Source organism: Antechinus flavipes, chromosome 1 (genome assembly GCF_016432865.1).
Source record: "Antechinus flavipes isolate AdamAnt ecotype Samford, QLD, Australia chromosome 1, AdamAnt_v2, whole genome shotgun sequence".
NCBI classification, from domain to species: Eukaryota; Metazoa; Chordata; class Mammalia; order Dasyuromorphia; family Dasyuridae; genus Antechinus; species Antechinus flavipes.
Window position 1 is genome coordinate 679416979 of NC_067398.1, and position 26108 is coordinate 679443086.

Consider the following 26108-nt stretch of genomic DNA (forward strand, 5'->3'; position numbering starts at 1 on the left):
CCTCACCTTATTCCCCTTCCCTAAAGCGGCAAACAATCTGATATAAATTAAATACATGCAATACTTTTAAACATATTTCCATATTTGTCATGCTATGTAAGAAAAATCAAACCAAAAGGGGGAAAAAAACACTAGAGGAAAAAACAAACAAAAAAGAGGTGAAAATACTATGCTTCAATCCACATTCAGTTTCAATAGCTCTGGTTGCAGATAGCATTTTCCATCACAAGTCTATAGAAATTGCCTTGAATTACCTCATTGTTGAGAAAAGCCAAGTCCTTCACAGATGATTATCACATAATTTGTGTACAATATTCACCTGTTTCTGCTCATTTCACTCAGCAACAGTTCATGTAAGTCTTTCCAGACTTTCCTGAAATTAGCTCACTTATCATTTTTAGAGGACAATAACGTGCCATTACATTCAAATACCATAACTTATTCAGCCATTCCTCAATTGATGGGCATTTCTTTATTTTTTTCTTGGGGTCTTTGGTTGTTGTTTTTTTTTTTTTTTTTTTTGGTGGTGGTGGTAGTGTCTATGTTTTAGATTTAGATTTTTTTTTCACAGCCTGTCTTAAAATGAAGAGGTGATCTTTCTCCTTGTCTTCTTATACTCTTGATTCTATTTCTTCCACCCACAAAAAAAAAAAAAAATCTTGCTTTTTTTTTTTTTTTTTTTTTTTAGATCTGTGATTTAACGGTATAGGAAGTTTCTAAATAGCAATTCCCTTTTCCAATGCAATTTTACAAATACTCTATAACTTAGTCATAGAAAATTGCTTAAGCTAGTTTCCCAGGATTACACAGCCAGGATGTATAACAGACTTAAACTTAGGCCTTTCAGGTTCTGAAAACAACACTTCACTCATTATAATCACAATATATTTCATGTATATTTTTCATATCTATTTATGAGTAACATTGTTTGCAACTCTTTGAGGGCAGAGACTGATGTGTGGGCCTGTGTCTATGTGTGTGTGTCTATGTGTCTGTGTGTGCCTATGTGTGTCTATGTTTTTGTCTCCCCTGTGCCTCACACAGTATTTTTCACACAGGTATTAATGAATGTTTGTTGGATTGATTAATTCCTGGATCATGTAGCATTGGAGTTAGGATTTAAAGTTTTTATTTGAAATTAGAGAGATGATAAATAATGGTGACATTTTAACAAATGACCAGACTTGAGATAAGACTAGAGGGACTGGAATGATCAGCCAAGGTTAAGAAGAGTATAACCCAAATGTTCCATTGAGAGGAGGATGAGAAGTGGGAGAAAATTTGGCATGGCCTGGGATCAAAGTGGGAGGGGGTTAAAGGGTTCCTTAAAGATGCCAGAAAGTAAGGACGTATGGGCTGTTCTGCCTCAAAGTAAGAGCATACATTGGGGAAGCAGCAGAAGGGTAACCAGAGGAAACCATGCAGAAAATCATGGAAAGCCAGGACCTGGGCTGGAAGAAAAGGATGAAGAGGGATAAAGAATGAAGTATTTCTGAGGTGAACCTCATCAGACTCTGTCTCCCTGTAGAAAGACTTTCTGACCCCAGATCCGGAGAAGGGGATGCGGGGGCAGGGAGAGAATGCTTTGTTACCACACCAGCATCTTTCTAAGGAAAAGAGATAAGACAGGAAGGCTCCCACCCACAGAGAAAGCTGAAGAAGAAAAACTTTTACTTTCTCCCTCTTTTTCTTTCAACAGTGGGAACCCACATCCTTAGTTTAGAATTTCTCCTCCCTCTGAATCAGCAACTTCTTCTGTTCTGGTGCTTTCTACATCCTCAATCAAATTTTTCATCTGTACAATGAATAGGTTGGAGTGTACGCTCTCTGATCTGTGACCCCCCCAGTCCATCTCCCATCTTCACATTCTCCTCTCCTGGTATTATCTCCTTATCCCCTCAAAACTTTCCCCTCCCAACATCTTCCTCCCGTTCTGTGAAGTTGCTGTGAAGTTGAACTTTCACCAGCTGCTGGGAAGATGTGGGTGAGAAAGAAGGCAAGGCCAAAAGCTGTGGCTGTTGGCACTCCGCCTTCTCCTCTGGCCCCAGTGCCAGGCCAGGCCAGGCCTTCCCCTTGGCCCAGACTCAGGACAGGGAGGACAACAGAATGTCACTGGAAAAACATGTGGGAGGGAATCCAATGTCCTCCCTCATCCCAAAACAAATGAGGTCATTGTGTCACAGCCCTCAGGAACCGGGCACGAATTCCCTCCTAAGGTTGGGCACGAAGTGTGGGGGGGGCAGAATGTCAGGAGGGCACAACCCTGGGACCTCTAAAGACGGAGCCCAAAGCTGAGAGGGGGGCAATCAAGGTGAGCAAACACCAGCAAGCTCAATCCTAGATTGTGGTGGATCCTAGCACCAAACCAGTGGACAGAGCAACATGTGAGTGGGGATTCTGGTTTAGATTTATGGATGAAATATTTACTGAGGCTGTCCCAGGAGATGGAGGCTGGCAGAGGAGAGAAAGTAACAGAACTCCACCTACCTACTCTCTTTTGACACTTGGGCCATTTTCGGAGCCTTTCCCAGAAAGACCTGAGCATGACTTTGGGGTAGTCTAGATGTGCTTTATGATTTCTCCATTTCCCAGACAATTTGGATTAGAGGTGCCATTGCTGCGACCTATTTCCCCCTTACCATGGGCCACTCAGTCCTGGGTACTTACTCTGGATAAAGTCATTGTTTAAGGAGCTCTTCTCAGTCACTCTGCCTTTTCAGATCTTTTCTGAGCTTACTGCTTTTCCCTTTCAGTCTTTTCCAGGAGGTTCATACTTCAAATCTTTTCATCTGTGTCCATCTATGGAGGAAGTCTTGGGTTTAGAGACCTGGCCTCTAATTCCATTTCTGAATAACTCCCTTTCATTGAAGAGAAAACATGTCCCTTTCTGGGGACCTCAGTTTCACTCTCTGTAAAAGAGGCTGGTACCTAGCAAGTGATTGTCTGATGGCTAGTAGAGTCCAGGAGGCCCCAGCTTGGCGCTGGCTACTGACTTGCCAGATCCCATAAGGGAAAGCACTTCTCTTCTCTGGCACTTGATTTCCTCATCTGTAAAATGAGGATTCATAATATCGCCTCAAAGAATGATGGTTTTGTTCACGGTACATTTTATGGACACAATTTATCGTTCTTTTCTTTAGTGGACTTGGGGTCAGAATACCTAGTACTGACTCTTGCCATTTACAAATTGCGTGATCCTGAGCAAGTTATGTCCCCCTAATTTCGATTTCTTTAACTACAAAAATGGGATCAATAATACTAGTGCTACACCATTTCCGGCGTTGTTGAAGAAAGCCCTCTCTAAATACTACAGAAATTAAGTTTATTGTTATTAGAGATGGCAATATGTGCCCTTCTTTACGTGTTCTGCACACAGTAGGTCTCTTTGTCAGGCTTGATCGAATTAAATCAAGCCCAAACTTTGGCCTTTGGTTCTGGTACAGGGTCTGGGGCACGTAGGCTAGGACTGAGTCAGCCTCAGGGCCAGCCCCTTTGGTCCTTCCCTCAAACTTCCCGAGTCAGCTGCTTCCAAGTTACGGCTTTGGGGATGGGGGTAGTCCCTCCCTGTGGCTGACGTAAGGCTTAGACAGCAGTGACCTTTCCCCTACTTCGCTGGGCTGCCAGGACTGCACATCTGCCTCCCAAGCTAGAGGGAAGGAGCCAGCCCAGGTGGGGGTGGGGGAGGGAAAGGAGCTCTGGTATTTGAGTCCCTGGGCCTGGAGGAAGATTCGGCCAATGCCAAGCATCTCCACCCCGGGGGAGGCACTTTTTCCGAGGGGTGGAGGAACATTAGCCTCCTGGTTCCTCGATCCTTCCTAGGAGGTCTGGGGTATAGCCAGGAGTCCCAGCATCTCAACTAGGGGGAGGAGCTGCGAATCCCTCGCCATCTCCCAGAAGAGGGAGGGTATTGGGGGGGGGGGCCTTCGGCTGGTCCCTTTGAAGCTGGAAACCTGAGCCCCGCCCCGCTCCAGGACACACCCCCCTGTCCCCTAGGGCCTGGCCGCCGCTCATAAAAATGGGGCTCCTCCAGTGAGTGGACAGCCGCTGTACGGGACGGGACCTGGGCGCACCTGAGACTAAAGAGAGCGGGATCCCGAGTCCTCCATCCCAGCTGCGGGATCCCGAGTCCTCCGTCCCAGCTGCGGGATCCCGAGTCCTCCTTCCCAGCTGCGGGATCCCGAGTCCTCCGTCCCAGCTGCGGGATCCCGAGTCCTCCGTCCCAGCTGCGGGATCCCGAGTCCTCCTTCCCAGCTGCGGGATCCCGAGTCCTCCTTCCCAGCTGCGGGATCCCGAGCCCTCCATCCCCGCTACAGCGCCCAGGCCGTCCTCTCGGGTCCCAGACCCCGTCAGTGGAAAGATGCGCTGTGCCCCCAGTACAGGCGCTGCGCTGGTGCTCTGCGCCGCCACGGCGGGGCTGCTGGGCGCAGCCGCTGCCGGCCGCAGCGAAGTCCGTCCCGGGCCCCCCGAGCTCCGAGGGCCCCACGCCGGGCCGGAGGCCAAGTATGCCTCGTGGGACGAGGTGAACGTGATCGCTCACGGTCTCCTGCAGCTCGGACACGGGCTTCGGGAGCACGTGGAGCGGACGGAGGGCCAGGTGAACGACATCTACCGCCGTCTCCAAGCCCGGGATCCCGCCTGCGACGACCCTCAGCGCCGCGCCCGTCACAGCTCCGAGGGCAGCCAGCCGCAGAGCCCCGAGGAGAGCCGGGCGAACTTGACCGCGCAAGGCACGGACAGCCACTTGGAGCCGAAAGACGCGGCCCAACCGGAGAGCGAGCTCCAGCCGCTGGAAGCGAAGGATGGCCAGGCTGCGGAGAGCAGCACTGGGGGGGCCGCCTGGAGAGCTGTGAGCAGCCTGCAGGTAAGAGCTGCTCGCTCCGTCTTCTCACCAGGCTTTCCCTCCGAGGCTGCTGCATCTTCCTTTAGACATCCTCCCACGGTCCTTTCTGCACTTCATTTTAGCCTACTTGTGGTCTCCTAGACTTTCAGGTCGAGCTCTCTGATAGCTCTACCCCTCAGAGTCCCTCTTTTACCCCTTCAACCCCTTCTCCGTCTCCTCCAATCTGCTCCTGCTGTCTCCCACGCTTCCGACCCTTCGCAGTCAGGTTGCTCCCCCAGATTTCCTTCTGCTTTGCCCCTTCAATCCTCCCTGGCCAGGGGTCCCATTTGCCCTCAAGCCGCAAGAGAGATTTCTCTCCGACTCCAACTGACCCCATGAATCTATTTCCTTTTTTTTCATGACCCCAGACCCAACTGCGAGCTCAGAACAGCAGAATTGAGGAATTGTTTCAGAAAGTGGCCCAGCAACAACAGCACCTGGAAAAGCAGAACCTGAAGATTCAAAGGCTGCAGAGCAAGGTAGGCTCCTGAGCAGACTAGAACCCGAGGCAGGGTCCTTAGGGGTAAAGACAGTCCTCAGAAGCTTTTTTCTCATACAGGAGAAGTGTGATTTTTCATACAGGGCTCTGAGCCCACCCTCACTCTCCCTCAACCATTTCTTCTCATCCTGGACCTACTTGTTAACCTCTTCTCTTCTGTCTGCAACTCCAGGGTCTGGCTCCTTTGCAGCTGGGACAGATACCACTAAGGCCTATGGGAAAGAAGAATGCCCAGAAGATGGCCCGACACATTCATCCTGTCCCCAACAGCAGTGACAAGCCTAGTAAGTCCTGGATCTCATGCGACTCCCAGCTCCTCCACCTCCTCTGCCAGTCTCAGTTTTTCCCTTTACACACACATATTCCTCTCCTCCCTGCCGATGGCTTTTCAATTTGCACTGGTTAGGAAGAAATATCAGGATTTGGGCGACAAGACAGAAAGGTGATTGGTTCAGTCAATAAATGGGACGCAGCCAGGACTCTGAATTGGGTTAGGTAGAGCTACCCCAAGGTGAAAGCAGAGAGGATGGAGAGTTCTCCCTATCTCTAAGGGCATTTACGCTCCTAGACTTACCTTTAGCCAGTCCTGGAGAATCTTTGCTTCCCTTGTGAGGAAGACATCCACCTGCCCTGTTACCTAAGATCTGCAGAATATCCTCATTGAAAAGTACTAGTTCTGGATACTTCTCTTGCCTAGTCCTACCCCACCTAAACAGCTGCTCCCAGTCCTTTCCTCTAATCAAGGAGGAAAACTAAGGCAGCTTTCTGTTCTGCCTTTCTTCTAATTAAGTATACTTAGTCCCAGTAGGAACTCTACATCTCTTTATTTCCATTTACCTAGTTTTTACTGAGAGTCCATTGTGTGTCCAAGGTCATGCCTTAAGAGAAAAAAAGGCTTATTTTTCTTCCCTGAGTGTCTTTTCAAGCAGCAATGAATACAGAACAGCCGGGGAGTGATTCCAACCACATAGACTTTTGTTGAATACAAATTGAGAAGTGATCAATAAACTGGTTAAGTCTTTTTGGATGAGGTTTTCAAGGGATTGATGGGAAGAAATTGCCACAGCCCAGCTGGAGTAGAAAAGTGTTGCAGAGGGGAATAACGGGGAGAAGGTTCAGGGAGACCTATTGTAGGTCAGGTTAAGTTCAGATTTGATCTAGAAGGCAGTGGGGCACCACTGTAGGTTTTGAGTGACATGATCACTTCCTAGGAAGATTGGTCCAGCATGAGCTCCTGGGAAAATAGGAAGAATAAGAAATAGAGAGACATAAGATAAAAGGCTGGAGAGGGTGATTGAAACTTCCTCAGGGTCCTCAGTCACACAAACACCCAGTCGCATCTGTCACAAATGCCATCTTGCTCCTCATGCATTCTCCTTCTTTAATACAATTATCCTGTATCTCACACATATATGATGCGCATGTATTTTAAAGCTGACTTCCAACTGGGAGAAAGTTGTCTCGCCCTTCACTTAGCCTGAAGCAATTCTTGGTGACTCCCTACGGTTCTGGTTGTCACCTGTTGGTTTCTCCTATCCTGGGACCAAGGCTGCTGGTGGACCAAGGAGGCAGATCTAAATCACTCTTCCCAGGGTCTCAGGCTTCTCCTGCCCCAAGATCTCCCTTGGCTGGGAGAACTGAGTGGCCCCTACCCACTCTGTAGAGGGTTCCTGGGAAGGATCTATTAGTCAAAGCTAGGGCTGGAGGAAGGGGTGACTCTGTTGAGGAGAACTGAGTGGCCTGGGCTAGGGAACAGGAGAAGGAGGAATGGGGAGGGGGCAGGAGAGAGGGAAACTGGGAGAGCTTGGGGAGACAGGGTCTTGTTTCGCCTAGAGTAGGCGCCAAGTAGGGGAAAGTTCAGAACTTGTTGGAGACAAACATTCTGGTTGTAATCAAGGCCAGATTGGGAGTTTGGCTGTGAGCCACAGGGATTGGAAGAGAGGAAAGTAGGGGAAAGGGGAACCGCCAGGAAATCCTTCTATCACTCTTTCCTAAACACTCTTCCTCCCCCTCTAGACACTGTCCTTCAATAACTTCAGTCCTTCCAGTCCCATCCCCCTCCTGACCTTTCCCCTACTCCCAGGGCCTGCCAGATTCTGTCTTCCCTTCTAACATTCCCTAGCTACCCTCACCCTATTGGGGTCCTACTGGGATATATGGGGGAGAAAATAAGGTCCAACCCCAGAAGAGGGGTCGGGAGGGTTTCAGTAGGGTCACTTCTACCTTTAGCGAGGTGAGGGCATCGATAGGGCCCGGGTCCAGGACAGTCCAAGAAAAACCATAAAGTTGGCCAAGTTTGTCTTTACACCCACCTGCGGACAGACATCACACACTTCAGGCCCTGGGGCCCCCTTGTTCTCTCTCCCACATGAAACCCTCCTGTCTGGAAAGGCTCTGGTGTGAATCACTCCTTAGTTGGGCAAATGGGCCCTAGGAAAGGAAAAAAAAAATCTCTGATGCTGCCCTTCTACACACATCCCCAGACAAAGAATATGTGTGTATTTGGCTGAAGGGGAGGGAGTGAGGAGGGAAGGCAGAGATCCATGGCTTATTGCCCTCAGCTTAGTCAAGTGGGAAGACCTAATTATAACCCAGGAAAGAAGCCATTCTTTAGAGTTTTGGAATTGACCCCTAACCTATTTCCCTTTTTTTGGGGGGGTGGGGGTGGGGGTGGGCGGGAAATATATGTATGTATGTATGTATGTATGCATGTAAAGTTCCTCTGCCTGATTGCGTAGGGAGTAGATTGAGGACCACCTGCAGTCCTTTTCTCTCATTTCCATGGCCATCTCTCTCTTACAGAGCTGCCCCAGGATTGCCATCAACTCTTTCTGGATGGAGAACGCCAGAGTGGACTCTTCCAAATTCAGCCTCAAGGGTCCTTACCTTTCCTGGTGAACTGCAAGATGACTCCAGGTATGACAGTGGGTCTAGCGGAGGGGCCCGGACAGTCTTTCAACAAGCATTTTAAGGGTTTTATGCTGTGCCTGGCATTGTGCTTAGAGCGAGGATACTTGGTTAGGGAAAAATGTGGTCCTGGCCCTCAAGGAGCTCACATTTTAAGGCCCCTTGGGAAAATAGGTCTAACTTTCACTCCGCCTGCTGTGTTCTCCTTAGCAAAGTGAATTCTGTTGTCCCTATGACTTCATTTTTAAGCTCATTGAAATGTTACCATGGAAGGGAATAAAAGAGTATTATCCCTGTAGCCTGATTTGAAAGTAGTCAAGAAGGTTTTAAGGTGGCAATCAGTTAGCTGGAGGGATTTCAGAAACTGACTCCTCTCCCATTGCTTAACTCTCTGGGGAATGTGTAAGAGAACCCTATGCTCCATCTGCTAAACTTCTCCATTTCTGTGGTTTATATTGTCTAACAGAGCTAGAGAGTCTCAGCTTCCAGAATAAATGTACTTTACATTTAGGCAAGGAGATGGCAAGTCTTTGAGGCTGTACATTCTTTGAATCTCTGCTATATCTCTCTCAATTAATCTGTAATCATTTATTAAGCACCTACTATGTGTACTATGCCTGTGCTAAATGCTGGGGATATAATGCCTAAAATTGAAAGGCCAGACCCTTAAGGAGCTTGAATTTTAATGGGGAAGTTAGCATGCATGCATACACACACACACACACACACACACACACACACACATAAGAGAGAGAGAGAAAAGAAGAAGAAGAGAGTAGGAGAAGGAAGGAGGGACTGGGAGAGAGCAGGTACAAACATGATAGCAAAATACACCCAAAGTAACTACAGGGGAAAAACATTAGCTTCTAGAGAGGATCAGAAAAAGCTTCAGAAGAAAAGGTTTTCATTCTTTTTTTTCATTCTATACTTCAAGACCAAGTAAAAACATTTTCATATAAGGGTGTTTTACATAGGAAGATAGAAAAGGTGTATTGGACATAATACTGCGAATTTCCATTTTTGTACAGTTTGCTTTTAAGTATATAACAAATTCAACATATAATTTCAAAGTCCTGTTGGTCTGTGTTTCCTTCTGGCCTTTTTCTGATCATCTTTTCTTTCTTTTTTTCTTTTCTTTTCTTTTTTAGAGACAATTGGAATTGTGACTTACCTAGGTTATATAGCTAGTCCTTGTCTGAGGTCATATTTAACTCAGATCCTCCTAATTCCACAGCCAGTGATCTATCCACTATACCACCTAGCTGCCCCGTTCAGTTTTTAAATGTTTCAATGACCCTTTTCTTTCCTTTTTTGGGGTAGCAGCCTTAACTCACTCTTTTTCTCTGTCTTTTTTTTTTCTCTTCTCTTTCACTCCTTCCTCCTCTTTCTCCTCTCCTTTCTTATTTCTCTCCCTCTCTTTCCCAAACTGGGCTGGAGGGGAGAAAAATATGCTCCCACCTTGTTTTATCCCTGATAATTATAATCCTCTATTTTACCTTCTTTTTGTGCTAGACTCGCTCAAGAGGACCATCTACAATAGGTATCTCCATTTCCTTTCCTTCCCTTAATTCTTTGCAGTCTGCCTTCTGATCCCATCATTCACCTGAAACTACTCTCTCTAAAGTTACTAATGCTAGTTACTAATTACTAAGTTACTAACCTCTTAATTGCTAAATCTAATAGACTTTTCTGAATCCTCATTCTTCTTGACCTCTCTCCAGCTTCAACACTGTCCATCAGCCTCTTCTCCTTGAAGATCCTCTCTCTCCAAGTTCTCATGACACTGATCTCTTCTGATCTTACTATCTGATTACTCCTCTTTGATCCCCTTTATAGGATATTCATCTTAGTTACTTCCACTAACTGAAAGAGACTATCAAAGGCTCTATCATGAGTCCCTTTCTTTTCTCCCTCTGTATTATTTCATTTGATGAGCTTGTCAGTTCCTATGTTTCAATTATTATCTCTTTGGAAATGATTTTTTAAATACATTTGGTCCTAATTTCTATGAGCTATCTTGAGCTGTATATCCTATAGATTTCTTAAACTTATCATTTCTAAAATTGAACTCAATTATCTTTTCTCCCAAACCTTTCCATCTTCCAAACTTCCCTATAACTGTAGAATACCGCCGTCTTCCCAGTCACTCAGGTTCACCACCTAAGTATCATCCTTGACTCCTCTCTTACCCCTCATCTCCAATATTTCATCAAATTCTTTTGTTTCTACTTTGACTACACCTCTCAATGTGAAATCATTCTGGTACAGACTTTTTCTCACCTCATACTTGGTTTACAGCCTTCTGTTTGGTCTCCTTCCCACCCTCCATCTCTAGTCATTTCCACTAAGCTGTCAAATTGATCTTCCTTAAAATATGGGCTTGACCATATCATCACCCTTCTTAATCAATAAATTTCAAGGTTCGCTATTACCAGGATCAAATATAAAATTCTCTGTTGGACTTGGAGAGCCCTTTATAGTGGCCCTTTTCTACCCTTTCATAACTTCTTAATCTTTAATCCTTTCCACTCATCTGCAATCCATGACACTGCTTCTTTGCTGTTCTTCCCACTTGCTACTCCATTGTCTGATTTCACATGTTTTCATTAGCTGTCTTCCATCCTGAAACATTTTACTTGTCTTTATCTCTTTGCTTCCTGGCTTTTTCAAGTTTTAGCTAAAATTCTTTTCTGCAAAAAGATGTTCCACAGTCCTCTTTAATCTTAGTGGTTTCCTTTTAATACCACTCCCCCAGTCTATCCTCTATATTTGTATATAGTTATCTGCATGTGCTCTCCCTCCTTAGACTTTGAGGTCCTGGAGAGAAGGGATTGCCCTTTATCTCTCTTTGTGTTCCTCAGCACTTTGACCTGTGTCTAACATAGAAGCTGACTGTCTAATAGTAACATATTTGTGAAGTTCATCCAAACAAATTCTCACATTGGCTATGTCCAGTTCTGTACCTGGGTCATTCACCTGTCATAAAATGGGTAGCCTGGGAAGCCAGGGATTCTGAGTCAGAGATGAGGTGAGAGAGATGGAGTGCCATATGTAAGGGACAGCAAATAGGCCAGTGTGCCTTTACTGAGAGTGAATGAGAGAGCAATCTGTAAGAAGACTAAAAAGATAGTAGAAGGCCAGGTTGTAATGAGTTCCTTGTGTCAGATAAAGGATTTTTAAGTTTATTTGAGGTCATAGAGAATCCCTGGAATTACTAAGTAATGATAGAGTGAAACTTATGCCTTGGGAAAATCTTTGATAGTTAAGTATAATAAGCCTTGAAAACTGTATAAGATTTCATGGTAGAATAGGAAAAGTCCAAGATTTGAAACTGGAAGACAGGGTTGGATCTGGTGCTGCTACTTATTCTTCAGGTGGCCTTGCCAATCACTCACTATCCCTGGGCCTTAGTTCTCCTCACCAGCAGAAGGAAGAGATTGAGCCTGATCTTTAAGGTGCTTTTTACCGCCCCCATTCTATGACCTTATGGCTTCCGATGGAAGCCTTCCAGAAATATTGGGTTTCTTAGGCCAGCTGTGGTGTTTGTTCTTTGCTATATAGGGGAATCCTAATAATCAGATTTTCTTTTGGCAGAGGGTGGCTGGACAGTGATCCAGAGACGCCTGAATGGTTCAGTGGACTTTAACCAGCCTTGGGAGGCCTACAAGTCAGGCTTTGGAGACCCTAATGGTAGGTATTTCCAGGGGACAGATTGATAACCACGGGAACAAATTACCAATTGAGGAGTGGGATAGGGAAGTCTATAAAACCAGAAAGGATCGGGCAAACGCTCAGTGCTAAGCTAGACCTTTTCTGTTGGGGATTCAAGAAGCCTCTTGGTGTTTTTCTCCTTTTCCTACACATTTCTCCACCTTCTCCACATACATGCTGGGTCTGATAATGCTGCAGAGCCAAGGAGCTCGCTGTAGCAGCAAAAATGGGTATTCTCTGGTTATTTGAACCCATGCTGAGTTGTTGTTTCTGAATTCAGGGGAATTTTGGCTGGGTCTGGAGAAGGTTCATCATATCACTGGAGACCGTGGAAGTCGTCTTGCTGTGCAGCTGTTAGACTGGGAGGGCAATGCCCAGTCTGTCCAGATCCCTTTCCACTTGGGAGGAGAGGATACAGCCTATAGCTTGAAGCTCACAGGGCCAGTTGCTGGAGAGCTGGGTCCAGCCACAAAAGATGGACTATCTTTACCCTTCTCTACTTGGGATCGTGATCATGACCTCAGGACAGACCTGAACTGTGCCAAGAACCTCTCTGGTAAGTAGAAAATCTCCAAATTAACCCTAATTTCAATCTCTATTCTCTCCCTTACTCCAAACTTATTTTCTAAACACAATCTTAAATAACTTTTATCATAAAGCATTCCTGGCTCTCAGTTGCAAAGTTAGGTACTCAATCAATGCTTGAATTAATGATACTATTTGTTGCCCTATCCACAAATCCCCAATTCTTATCCATGCTCAAAAAAAGCCTATATTTAAGCTTCATTTAGGGTTCATTCTAATCTTAAACAAAATTCCATATCCAGCTCTAAGACTTTTTCTCCTTTCTTAAAAGCCATAAAAGCATACTCAGTCCCCAACTATTAACAAATCCCTAACCCTATAGAGCTTCAAACCCATTTCTGATCTCCTATCTGTAATCAAACTCTGGTTTCAATCTCAAACTCCACACCAGTGTGTGTGTGTAAGTGTAAGAGTTGCTGTTTAGTCATTTCAGTCATATCTCTTTGTGACCCTATTTGAAGTTTTCTTGATAGAGAATGGCTTGCAATGTCCTTCTCCAGTTCATTTTACAGATGAGGAAACTGAGGCATAAGTGACTTGCGCAGGGTCACACAGCTAGGAGGCATCTGAGGCCAATTTTGAACTCAGGAAGATGAATCCTTCCGACTCTAGGCCTGGCACTCTATGCACTCACTCATTACCTGGAATTACATTCTGGGGTACATCACCTGGTTTGGTGGGCAGAATTCCCCTCCCCTTCCATCCTGTTCATACAAATAACTACATAATAATTCTTATACTTATCTTTTATTCTCCTACAGCCCTGGAAGGTAGATCCTATTTCTACCTCCATTTTACAAATGAGAGAACTGAGGCAAACAGAGTTTTTTGCCTTGTTATGATGCAGCTACTATGAGGCTAAGCTCAGATTTGAATGCAGATCTTTATCCCTCCAAGTTCCACATTTTATACACCACATCAATAATTGAACTTATATCTTTAACTAAAAAGGTGACTTTCAACATATAGAAAGAAAACTCTGCAAGTCCATTATTCTAGGATCATGAATTTAGAATTAGAAGAGACTTTAATGATAATTTTAATAATAATCTAGTCCAACCCCTCATTTTGCAAATGAAGGAAGATGAAGGGCCAAGAGAAGGGATGTGACTTGCTTGAGATTGAACAGCTAATAAGTGCACCTAGGGTTTGTCTCATTCCTTGGACTCCAGATCTAGGGCTGTTTGCCCTGTGCCACAAAGCTTGACCATTGATCATGAGGCTGAAGAAGAGTCTAGTGGTCACTGTGGTATTGACAATGGAAAGAGCACTAGGTTTGGAGTCAGAGGACCTAAGTTCAAATCTTGCCTCTTCCTCTTAACTTTCTGTGTAACCTTGGGAAAACCACCTCATCTCTCTGGACCCCCATTTCCTCATCTGTAAAATCTGTCAGACTAGATTGGAGATGGGGAAGGCCCGGCCCATGGGCCGTATAAAGCCCACAGAATCGTCTGGTCTGTCCCTGCCAAGGTGAGGCAGGTGATGATGAGCCGAAAGCTAGGTGCGACCACTCCCCACTGTGGCTTGACATTTTCAACAGATAATTTTGTATGGCTCGCGATTGATGTTATAAATATCCAAATGGCCCTTGGCAGGAGGGCCTGAACTCGATGGTGGTCCCCCAGTTTTAGCTCTAAACCTATCATCTACTCCAACCCTCACCATTTTATTGTTAAAGAAATGGGCTTGGCTGAGGCTAAGGGACTTTCCAGGTCACGCAGATAATGAGAAGCACAGCCAGGATTTGAATGTAGCTCTGGATCTGGCGTTCTCCCTGCTATTCCATGCAGCTCATTTTGGAGGATGATATTGAGAGAGAGACAGAGACAGAGACAGAAAGAGAGACTGAGAGAGAGAGAGACAGAGAGAGAGAGAGAGAAAGCGAGAGACACACACAGAGAAAGACAGAGAGAGACAGAGAGAGAGACAGAAAGAGAGACAGAAGGAGAGACAGAGGGAGAGAGACAGAAGAAGAGAGACACATACAGAGAGAGAAAGAGAGAGACACACACAGAGAAAGACAGAGAGAGACAGAGAGATTGACAGAGACAGAGACAGAAAGAGAGAGACAGAGGGAGAGAGAGAGAGAGACTGTCAGAGAGACACAAGAGACAGAGACAGAGAGAGAGAATGAGAACGGGTCATGGTCATGCAGAGAACAGGGCACAGAGCCCAAGCTTGGCTCCTGACTTCTGGTGCTTGTTGAGTTGTCTTGCCCCTCCTTGCACCCCATGCAGCCTGCCACCTTGAGCTTAACTCCCACCCTCTAGGGCAGATCCTGGCCCTTGACCCTCTCCCACCTCCCTGACTGCTCTCCTGTTTTTGTTTCCAGGGGGCTGGTGGTTCAGTACTTGTGGCCATTCCAACCTCAATGGGAAGTACTTTCACTCCCTTCCCCGGCAGCGGCACCAGAGGAAGCAGGGCATCTTCTGGAAGACTTGGCGGGGACGCTACTACCCTCTACAGGCCACCACCATGCTGATCCAGCCCACAGAGGTGGCCGCGTCCTAGCCTAGCGCTGCAGGGCTAACAGAGAAGAGCCGGCGCTCAGTGGGCCAAAGACTGACTAAATGCAAAAAGAGAACTCTCTCCCTCCCTTTTCCCAACATCCGCGATGACAATAGGACGAAAGCCTGGGCCCGCTCAGGACTAACAGAGATGCTTCCCTGAGGGAGGAATAACAGAGGATGCAGGCCCAGCCTTGGACTCCAGGCCTTCCCTCTTGAAGAGAGCGATCACTCCTTTCTTCCCCTTCTTTAATCTATTGCCCTCCTGAGGGTAAACCTGTGGTTACCAGTGGTACTAATGACCAGGGCCTTTCCCTCTCCTTGTCCCTCCTGTTACGTATAGGAGTTTGATGCACAAGGGAAAGAAGGGGTTGGGTCGTCTGACTTGGACTAGTGGGGAAGAAGCCCAGGTTCTGGGCTCATGGCTGACTAGGAGTCTGGCTTAGATGTCTTCAGTCATATTGACTGGACCGGGATAACGGGACCAAAAGCTGGGGGATCTAGGATGGTGCCCTCAGAGGGTCTCTATTTCAAAGCCCAGCCCTGGGGCCTATCAAGGGGTCAGGGTAATTTGTAAATAACTGCCTTGTAAAAAGATTTATTATCTTTTGGGTTGCGGGGTCTGGCTGGGATTACCAGGCCCCTTCAGATTATTTGTAATAAAAAGAAGGAAAGAATCTCAGGATTGAGAAGTCTCATCAATTCATCCCAAATAGGAATCAGTAGTGCAATCAGTCTCCAGAAGTGTTTACCCAGTTCAAGGAGGAAGAATTCACCATTTCATTTTAAAGGGGCCTCTTTTTGCACAGCTCTTCTAGTGAGGAGGTTTTTTATATCAACTAACATAATAATATATTGAAATTTACCTCCTGTGGAAAGCCATGCAGAACAAGGTTTTCCTCATCACAGTTCTTCAAGTATGTCTTTGCTTTTCATCCCACACCCAGATCTTCTCCAATCAAAATATCCCCAGGTCTTTTGACCGGTCCTTATATAGCTTGATTTTTGGAGTCTATTTGTCTTGTATTTTTTGGATATATTTCAGGCTTCGAGAAATCAGTCAATCAGCCAGGTCTTATCTGTGAATACTCACTATACTATGCAGATCAACAACTGTAAAAGAGAAGCAGGGCAGGTTTTATGGTTTTGTGTGTGTGTGTGTGTGTGTGTGTGTGTATATATATATATATATAAAATGTATGATATATATATATATGTATATATATATATATATATGCTAGAGTCCCCTCAGTCTCCAGAAAACAAGGCGTGGTTAGCCTGTCCTCCCTGTGCTCACCACTTCAGACCCACTGAACTGAGGAAGGAAGGGAAATCTTGCTGCCTTTTTAGCCTTTTTCACAGTGTATTCTTCTGTTTAAAGGCTTGGTGTCTGGAATCTCAGCTAAACAGGTAGCTTAGGCACTTTAGGTTAGGTAGACTTAGCTGGGTGAGCATTGCTTATCTGGTCCCTTTTCTACGCTTCCTGAGAGGCAGGAGAATTAATGAAATATTAAGCAAGCAAGAGCTTTAAGGTTTGAAAGATGCTTTACAAATATCTCACTTTGTTCTCGGGACAACCCTGGGAGGTAAGTATTTTGTTGTCTCTGATTTGTAAGTGAGGAAAGTGAGACAGGTTCAGTGACCCTTGCCCAAGGTGACAGAGCTTGTCAGATTTGAATTCAGGTCTTCTATACTCAAGGTTCAGTCTTCTATCCACTGAACCCCCTGTCTGTCCATGACAGGTTTAAGAGTAGAACCTGTCTGTGTTAAGGTTAAATGGTGACCCGTAGGTCTCTGCGATGGCAGTGGGATTGTTTAGTCGCTTTCGTGTGTTGAATAGTAACAGGGTCAGAGACTTAAAGGCAGAAAGCCCTTCCCCTCTCCCCCAGATGAGGAAAGGATGAGGAGAAGGCAAGTGGTCTGCCGGAGGTCATATAGATCATAAATGGCGGAGGCAGGCTCCCAGCTTCAAACCTAGCCCGCCTACCACTGCCAGACTGCCTTTCTCCTCTAATCTGTATTGTGCTTATACCACACACGGGCTTGCTCTTTACCATACAGTGATGTTTCTCTGCCCCCCACCCCCTCCACTGACTGCCACCTCATCTATATGGAAGGTGGATCTCCGAGCTCAGAATCACAGTACAGGAGTGGTTATGTCCAGGGACTGAGTGACCAGTGGGGCTGAGGGCGGGAGCGTCAGGACGGCCAGCCCAGTATGTGAGAGGCTAGTGAGCAGTGGCCGAATGGGAGGAGGGTGAGAGTGGGAACGGGGCTAAGCAAGCAGGTATATGAGATGGTCAGCTTTGTCAGGTGATTTGTCTATAATGGCAGGAAGAAGTAGGGTTTCTGGGTGACAGTCAACAACGGGAGGGTGAGTGCGATTCTGGAATGGTGAGATGGGCTAAGGGGAACAAAAGATCTCGGGAGTTTGGGACAAGATGATGGATTGGGGGGATGCTCAACAGTAGGGTCACCAGTGAGTCTCTGAGGTTTTGGACAAGATGACTAGCGGATTTCGGGGGTGACTAATGGGTCTCTGAAATGACGTTCGGGAGTGAAGTGATCCAGTGGGCTATGAAGGGGGTCATCAGTATGATGGCTACTGGGGCTCTGAGGTGGCAGTCAGCAGCAGGGTGATGGGGGTCTCTGAGGGGGTGGTCAGCGTCACGGCGGCCACCAACGTGGTGGTGATCTGCAATAAGGGGTATTTGTCAGGTCAGTTCTTTTTGTATTCCTAAAGGAAGGACAAATGCTTTGCGCGTGACGTCACAGCGACGTTAGCTCTTCTCAGTTCTCGGATCTAATAGGTCATTTCCCGTTTCCAGGCTCCATTCCCAGACTTCTCCCGTGGCCTACGCCCCTTTTCCTCCAATAAACCTTCCTCTTTCCTGCTTTTCATTGGCTTAGAGAACTATCAGTTTCCTTCCGTTCCTTGATTCCGCCTGCCTATCTCCTATAGGATGACATTGCTGTCACTTTGGGAAGTCCCTCCTCTCCCTTTCCGTCGGTTTCAGGTCCGCGGTAGGTGGAAGCAGTGGGTTGGGCCCATACTGGACTCTAACTCTGATAGGCTAACCACTGTGTCAGTCGCGCCCCCGCCCCGCGGCCGATAGGCCGGCAGAACTGTCGTTCGGCGGCCGGCCGGGCTCCGCCCCCCAGTCGGGTGTTTGTGGTGGGGCTGCGGAGACGGGCCGGATCCCGCCGGAAGAGCCGAGACAATGGGGACCCGGGACGACGAGTATGACTACCTGTTCAAAGGTGCCCAGGGCTGAGGCGGGGAGGCATGAGTGAGAGGGCGGGCACTTCGGGAAGAGCGGCCTCGGCGCCCCAGCCGCGGTGTCGCGCTGGGCCCGGCTGGAAAGAGACTTCAACGGGCCCTGGCGGGGGCGGCGGAACCTAAACTGAGGCCTGGACCGGGGCCGAGGCTGAAGCCGAAGGGGAGCTGACACGGGGTGCCGGGCCCAGCGGGGGCCGCTGCACAGAACCCTTGGTGTTACCGAGCCAGGGATTGCGGGGCCCCGGCTGGAAGGTGGGGGAGGGGTTGACTGCGCTTATTGGGGAGGGGGCTGGTGCCTCCTGAAAAGGAGACGGGGGGCGGGGCGCGGCAGGTACCGGCACACGGCTGGGAACCTTAGGGATGGTCCTAGAACCAGAGAAAGAGTCTGGGAAGAAAGGGGGCGGGGACTTGGGTGCAGAAAATACTGTGGGACTGGGTCTGCAGAGTCGGCCGGGTCAGTGGGGCCCCGGAAAGGGGGCTCCTAGGACCCGAGAAGAGTGAACGGAGGGGAAAGCTGTGCCAGATGTTCAGGAAGGCGACTCTGGGAAGCTGGCTAGGAAGATACCCCGGAGACAAGCCGGGAGCTGAGTCCGGGCACATTTCGTTGACTGGACTCTTAGATCATGGCCTTTCTGGCCTGGCTTCCTAGACAGTTAAGTCCCAAGAAACCAAGCTAAGCGCTGGTAGACGGAGGAGGAAAAACAAACGAATGAGCAGGAGTCTGGGGGTGGGGGAGTGAGTTGGGGTCATTGGGGAAGATTCTTGAGGTCCCAGAAAGGAAAGAGGTATTAGGGAGTAGGATCAAAAGATAGTGACAGGAGGGAATAGAGAGGATATCCCGGAAGGAAAATGGGGGGTTCAGAAGAAAAGTAGAGACTGGAGAGAGGCGAGAAGCTCCAGGGGGGAAGGGAAAGAGATAGGGAAAGAATAGAAGAGGTTTGAATGGGAGAATGGAGAGAAGAGAGAATTTGATATTGAGGCTCGGTAGAGGGGATTTAGGGACTGGGAAATGGAACCTTAGGAGCAATTGTGTAGGTTTGGGAACTAAGGTTCACAGGATGGAAAAAAAGCCCTGGGGCTGAGGATAAAGGAAATGTGCAGTGATTTATGTAGGGGTGTGTACAAAGCGACTGGAGAGGAATGTCTGAGCAACCTTGGACTGGAGATAAAAGACAGACTTCTCTGAGCCAAAAGAATCAAAGAGGATTACAGTGCAGGATCCCCAGATTAATTAGGATCCTTCCCTCATTACATTTACTTCTCAGACTCCTTGACCTGAAGACGAGGTGTTGATTCCAACTGATCTGAAGGGAAGGAACCCCTGTAGACAAAGTTCTAATCCTTAGACCTCCTAAAAATGAGATTCTTACCACAGAGTAGCCAGCAGGATAGACTGAAAGTGCCCAAGGAGGACAGCAAAGACTGTACTAGCTAGACATGTCAAATTTCTTTCTTTCTTTTTGTCTGAAGCAATTGGGTTAAGTGACTTGCCCAGGGTCACACAGCCACGACATCTTGAGTGTCTGAGACCGGATTTGAATGTGCTCTATCCTCTGTGCTAACCAGCTGCCCCAAATTTCTGCTTTTATTATTTCTGGACCAATACCTCAGACTATTGGTTCTTCAAAATACTTGGTCCCTGGTTTTTCTTTCATCTCAGATTATTCAAGTTAAATTCAGACTATGATCTCCTTTTGTTGTGTCTAGAATTGGCTGACCAGTATATTAGTTCCAAGTCCTTGTTACCTTGTTCAAATTAGATTTCAGATTATCCCAATCTGTGCTCCTGTGCTTTAGTAATAACCTTCTCTGTGCTCCACCCCATCATCACTTTACTTTCCCAGCATACTCTTATTTAAAACTCCTACAGACCAGACCCCAAATGGAAGGGCTCATTTTTCACAGCTGATTTGAGAAACCCGACTCAGGAAAATATTTTTTTCACATAATACTGAAATGTTAGTTAATTAAACATTTATTTTTAAAAGCCATTTGTCTATAAAAATCTTTTAAAGTAATCTGTACATACCAGAATTAAAATGAAATATTTTAGGAAAAGATTATTTTATTTTCCCCAGATTTTTTCAGTAACAGCAATTTAGAAATGTTTTTTAAAAGAATTTGATCACATACTTTTGGATTGCTGTACTTTAGTAACTGAAATACTTAATATATGATGCTATGTACTTAGTATACAATATGTCCAAAAATACTGAGTTTAATAGTTCAAACTATCCTAAGACTTTTGAATACACCCTGTATAACGGATGCTAGAAAACAAGCTCTGTTCTGGTCAGCATTGATTTCAGGTACTGGTATTTATTTGAGCCCATTCCCAAAGATTACTCTTTCCTGATTTATAAGGTCTATACTTCCACTGTCTTCAAGCTCCTTCCTGTGTGTCCCTTGACTTTCATGAATCCCAGTTATTTGAACCTTCTGTTTCCCTCCCCCCCCCCCTTTCTCCCCAGGAGTATATTCATTATGTCAGGAGCAGCTGTTCAATGATGAAAGGCAGTGTAGTGTGTCTTTTAGTCCACAAAGCAGGCTAACAAGCAAAAGATTTTTATAACTTAAGGAGCTGAGTAGAGGATATATTAGAGTGGGGAGGAACTTGAGGCAGAGGGACCAGGTAGAAGGCTATTGGATTAGACCAGGTGAGAGATGACAAAAACTTGAAGTAAGATTGTGATTGTGTGAGTAAATAAGAGGACTGATAGGGAAGACATTAAGAAGGTAATCAAGACAGTGGAATGGATATGTGGAAGGAATCCAGGATGACCACGAGAGTTAGAGCTGGGCAGTGATAGAAATGATGGAGAGTTGTGTCTAGGTTCTTCAGGGCTCTAAATTCAGAGGCAAAATGGAGATAGCTCTGAAGTTCAAATAGATGGGCAGTTACGTTTTAGATGTCAAAAGTGTGGTATGGAAAGAGCACTGGAATTAAAAGTTAAGTAAAAAGTGTGGTATGGAAAGAGCACTGGAATTAAAAGTTAAGTGTTCAGCTCTTGGGTATGATAGTTGTATGACATCTGGCAAGTCACTTAACCTTTGAGCTGAAATTTCTCCAGTTGTGAAATGGGGATAATATTTATACTATTTTTGTTGGCTATTACACGGATCAAAGGAGATTATAAAGCCTCCTAAGTGCTATACAAATAAGATCTTTTTTTATTACATCAGAAAACTACAATATGGCAGAAATCACCTCTTGATAGCATACCTGAAAATGAATGACTAGATTTTCAGGTGAGAGGATAGGATTACATCTTCCAGAATAAGTATGGCAGGGATGTACCAGAAATCCAGACCATCTTTCTTGCTTATCTTGTATGGGGCATCTCCCTTTGGTCAGATGCTACTTAGATATAGTTTTTTTTTTTAAATTATCAGACTTTATTTTTCTTCTGTTTTGTAGTCTCACTATTCTTTTAATAACTGGATTTTAGTTAAAAGACAAATCTGATTATAAGATTAAAATTGAGGGAAATTCAAATAAGTGGAAACTTTCTGGCATTGTTTTGCTTGACTATGCATATTTGTTACAAGGCTTTTATTTCTCTTTTTGATTGAGGGAAGTGGGAAGGAAGAGAAGGTTAGGAATAAGGTCTCTCCTCTGCCTCCCCCTTCCCTCCAAAGAGAAGAGAACAAAAGGAATCATAGGATAACTTTTTTTTTTTTGGAAATTTTTTATTTTCAAAACATGCAAGGATAATTTTTTACCATTGACCCTTGCAAAACTTTGTGTTCCAATTCCCCCTTCTTTTTCCCATCCCCTTCCCTACATGGCAAGTAATCCAATATATGTTAAACATGGTAAAAATATATGTAGGTCCAGTGTAGGCATACATATTTATACAATTGTCATGCACACACACAAAAAATCAAATTGAAAAGGAAAAAAATGAAAAAGAAAAGAAAATGCAAGCAAACAACAAAAAAAGTGAAAATGTTATGTTGTGATCCACACTCAGTTCCCACAGACCTCTCTCTGGGTGTAGTCACAGGATAACTTTTGAAGTTACATGAAGTTATTATTTACTTAAAAAAGAAAAGCAAGCTTAATGAATAGTGCTTTGCAAGTCTACATATATTCTCTCCCCTGTTCTACAATGGATGTGGAAATGCTCGTTTCATTTGAAGTTTATTAAATTCTGAATAAAAAAATAAATCTATGTAACTTAGGGACCTCCACTTCTTCTTTCAACAAGTTCCCAGCTTTATATCTCTCCCTTCCCAGTAAGAACCTTCTGGGGCAGGAGAATATGAAGTTGGCAACTTTAAAGGTAAGACCATGTTGTTTTGTATTCACCCTATCAAACACTGCCCCTCTTCATGTGTATATTTCATACAATTCTTTGTGTCTTGGTAGATTATTAAAAATTAATTTCTTAACTGGTTGAAGATAATCATTAGTAAATGCACATATACTCCATAAGATTGATAGTACAATAGAATTTCAATTCAGAAGACATTTGTGAGGTGCCCATCTATTCTAGGCACAGTGCAGGGTGCTGGAGGTATAGTGACCAAAAGAAAAAAAAAAAGTCTTTTCTTCAAAGAACTTCCAATCTATTAGAGTGGGAAGAGGTGGATGTGGGATGATATAACTTATATGTAGATAAGTAAATACATGCAAAGTTTAATACACCAAAAGAAAAAAGAAAAAAAAAAGTCTTTTCTTCAAAGAACTTCCAGTCTATTAGAGTGGGAAGAGGTGGATGTGGGACAATGTAGCTTATATGTAAATAAGTAAATACATGCAAACTTTAATACAAATTTCTAAAGAGAGAGATTGTTAAAAAGAAAAAGTATTAAAAATCTGGAGAATGAGAAAGAACTGTGCAGGGAGTGCTAGGCATCTGAGCTGTCTTGTGGGAAGACCTCCTAAGAGGATGGTCACTGTAGACATGGGTATTCTAGATAGATTTGGCAAGACTAGGACTGTAGAGATGAAACATTTGACTCTTTTGACAAGATTTTTAAATTGCAGGTATACCTTCTCTATTGAAAATGAAAATTTTACCTCTTAAAAGAGAAACTTTCTGAAGTATTCTGCAGATTTATATTAAAGCTTTAAAATGTTAGAACTGTGAACATCCTTAGCAGTTTTACTGGTGGGAAAACTGAAGCATACAGAGTCCTGATCTGTTCAAGGCTTTAGGTGAGGACTGATTTTGAGGTAGCTGTTTATGCAAGCTTTTGAAGTAAGGCTGGAAGATGCTAATCTTTTGCCAAAAGTATAGGTGATGAGCTAGATGCACTAGAGGTCTTAATACAAGAAGATAAATCTGACCTTCTAGGTATGACTTATTTGATGGGACAAGATATGATTAGAATATAGCTTTACTAGGTTATACTTTATTCTAAAAACAGAAGATTTTTTTTTAAGTATGTAGAGTAATAGTATTATGCAACATACATAGACTATATTGACATGGAGCAAATCCAGGAATCAGAGGGGGAGTTTTTTGTTTTAACATTGCACAGATTTTCCCCATACCCCTCCCAGGGAACAATATCTTATAACAAGGAAAAGGGGGGGGGGGGAATCAGCAAAACCAAATAATACAGTGAAAAAAATTGACAATATATGCATTCTTCCACTCTTGTAGATGCTCTCCCTCTGCAAAGGAGTGGAGAGAGGCACTTCAGAACTTAGGTGAGCATATTTCAAAGAGTTCAGAGGAAAGATAGATAAAATCCCCTGAACGAAATTCCATAAGGATTGTTATCTCAGGATTCATGAGAAGACAACAAAACACCCAAAGAGAAACCAACTCCAGTGAGGGGGCCAGGACTGGATTGAGATGGGGTGAGAATGGGGATATACTGTCTGAAGTGATTATGATTGAAAGTAAAACTCGGTCAACAAACATACTTGGAATTTTTTTAAAAGACATGATGGAAGTAAGAATAGGTAGCAACATGACGGTGTGATCCAGTTAGGCTATTGTCACAAACTGAAGTTGCTGGGGCAAAAAAGCTAAGGAAGACAAAAAAGGGGACTTTCCAGGTCTTGAGATTTGGGCATTGTGTAGCTTGTGAAGCCCCTAGTCTTCAAAATAGGGGATTGTAAGGAGTGGGCTTAGCATCCTTGAAGCCTTCCTCTAACCTAGAGCTGGGCTGATAACACTTCTTCCAGGTCCCAGGGTTTGGGGGACAGGGAGGGTCAATACACTCAGTTTTCAGATTGCTCTTTTCACACTTTAGAAGATAGTCTTTGTGAGTAACTGTGGTGGAAAATTTTCCCCACCTGTTCACCAGTGCTCTAGTGCTGACCTTTGTGCCAAGAGGTGAAAGCAATCCTCAGATGAAAGAAATCTAGTCTGTCCCTGGACCTCTACTGGGAAGCCTTCTCATGTCCTGCTTTGCTGACATAACTTTTGAGAGAACTTGTGATCACCTTCTGAAACAATAGAGGAGGAAAGGACTTCAGTGGATCATATTCACAAAGCATATATATATTCTTTCTCTGGAAAGTAGAATTTTCTAGTATTAATATTAAAGTCTTAGAAAGTGTCCTTTTCTCCCTCTCATATGTCTAGCAATGTCCAAGTCAGTTTATTGCTGACAATAACAAATGTGTGATGAGTGCCTACTAAGGGCAAGGTTGAGGTCAAGGCAGCTGCCAGAGGTGCCACGCCCTTGGTGCGTTCTAGAGAACTTAAGTGGGTTGGGGTAAAAAGCTTTAAATGCTTATTCTGTGCCTAATTTGCTAAGTACTCCTGATAGAAGAGGAAAACCTCACTGCCCCTCCCTTCGAGGAACAAATGGGGGAGACAACATATAAATGATTACATATGTACAAAATATATACAGGATAAATTAGAGATCATCATAGAGGAGAGGTAGGGAGAGGGATGGGAAAAGCTCCTTTTGAAGAAGGGAGTAGCCTTGAGCCAAGCCTTTTGAATCACTAAGGGAAAAGGGAAGGCCACTACTCATTTCCAGCTTCTGGCTTCAATGAATTTTTTCTCCAGCAGACAGTACCTTGTTCCCTCATCACCTAAGCCCTCGAATATCTGTTCCTTCATTGCCCCTGGAACATTTGGCAACCAGGCCAGGGCTGTTTCTTTTCTCTTGGACAATGTGATGTGGTCCTTAGTTAGCCAGGTTTTCTTTTGAGAAAGAAGGAAAAAAACATCTCTGGCTTCATTGCTTTTTCACCAGTTTGGGGAATGTTGCTTGGTCTGTGGCCCCAGATGCCAGGCAGGAGTGCTGTTAATTCCCAGTCTAGACGTAGCACAACTTTGGTAGCAGTCATTGAGGATATTGGGCATCTGGGAGATCACATTTCTTTCTGAGTTACTAGGAATTATCTTCTCTGACTAGTATTGCCTATGTGACCCAAAACATAAGCATTTTTCTAGGAGAGATTGGTTTGCTGGCCAGTGGGGGCCTCGGGCATATTTGAAAAGAGGCTATAGTACCCAGGACCTTAATAGGGCATTATTTTCTCAATACAAGGGATTGTTTGTCTTACAGTTGACAAATGTATATTTAAAGAAGGCTAGTTTTCATTCTTAACATTGGATGAGGCTTGTGTACCAGGCCTTTCTTCTAGCTGTCTAGTTGAAGATTACCGCAGTTCTCCCAAAGCTTAGCTTTGCAGAATGATGGAACCCTAACATTCCTGAGGCATTGGCAATATGGTCAAGCAAAGTGCCAGGGTGGGGACAGAGTTGCAGGAAAACTACTCTGGAGGTGAGAGAAGTGTGTTCATAAGGACATGAAGCA

At 45.0% G+C, this 26108-nt stretch overlaps 2 protein-coding genes and 1 long non-coding RNA gene across 6 annotated transcripts in view; 2 read left to right on the top strand and 1 right to left on the bottom strand.

Annotated features, from left to right (window-relative positions):
* The first annotated feature begins 3676 nt into the window (after positions 1–3676).
* Positions 3677–15765, top strand: ANGPTL4 (angiopoietin like 4). 2 transcript variants are annotated; one of them, XM_051972475.1, is made up of 7 exons: positions 3677–4861; positions 5248–5358; positions 5551–5662; positions 8181–8294; positions 11880–11975; positions 12277–12552; positions 14914–15765. In XM_051972475.1, exons 1-7 carry the CDS (start codon positions 4358–4360, stop codon positions 15090–15092), a joined length of 1392 nt encoding a protein of 463 aa, XP_051828435.1. In that variant the 5' UTR covers positions 3677–4357; the 3' UTR covers positions 15093–15765. The 2 variants fall into 2 exon arrangements, with proteins under 2 accessions (XP_051828435.1, XP_051828434.1); XM_051972474.1 differs by having other exon boundaries at positions 3678–4861; positions 5545–5662.
* On the bottom strand, positions 6333–16195 carry LOC127545303 (uncharacterized). Of its 3 annotated transcripts, XR_007949629.1 has the most exons (3): positions 15955–16195; positions 7602–7808; positions 6333–6612 (listed from the first exon to the last, which is right to left on the bottom strand). It is a non-coding gene; the product is annotated as an uncharacterized LOC127545303 (long non-coding RNA). The 3 variants fall into 3 exon arrangements; XR_007949627.1 differs by lacking the exon at positions 15955–16195 and having other exon boundaries at positions 7691–7999; XR_007949628.1 differs by lacking the exon at positions 15955–16195 and having other exon boundaries at positions 7602–7999.
* Positions 16196–18236: 2041 nt separating this feature from the next.
* RAB11B (RAB11B, member RAS oncogene family) overlaps positions 18237–26108 on the top strand; it is a 37138-nt gene continuing 29266 nt past the window's right edge. The window contains exon 1 of the mRNA XM_051972479.1: positions 18237–18349. Coding sequence (XP_051828439.1) covers positions 18310–18349 — 40 coding nt within the window. The 5' untranslated portion in view covers positions 18237–18309. The remainder of the gene's footprint in view (positions 18350–26108) is intronic.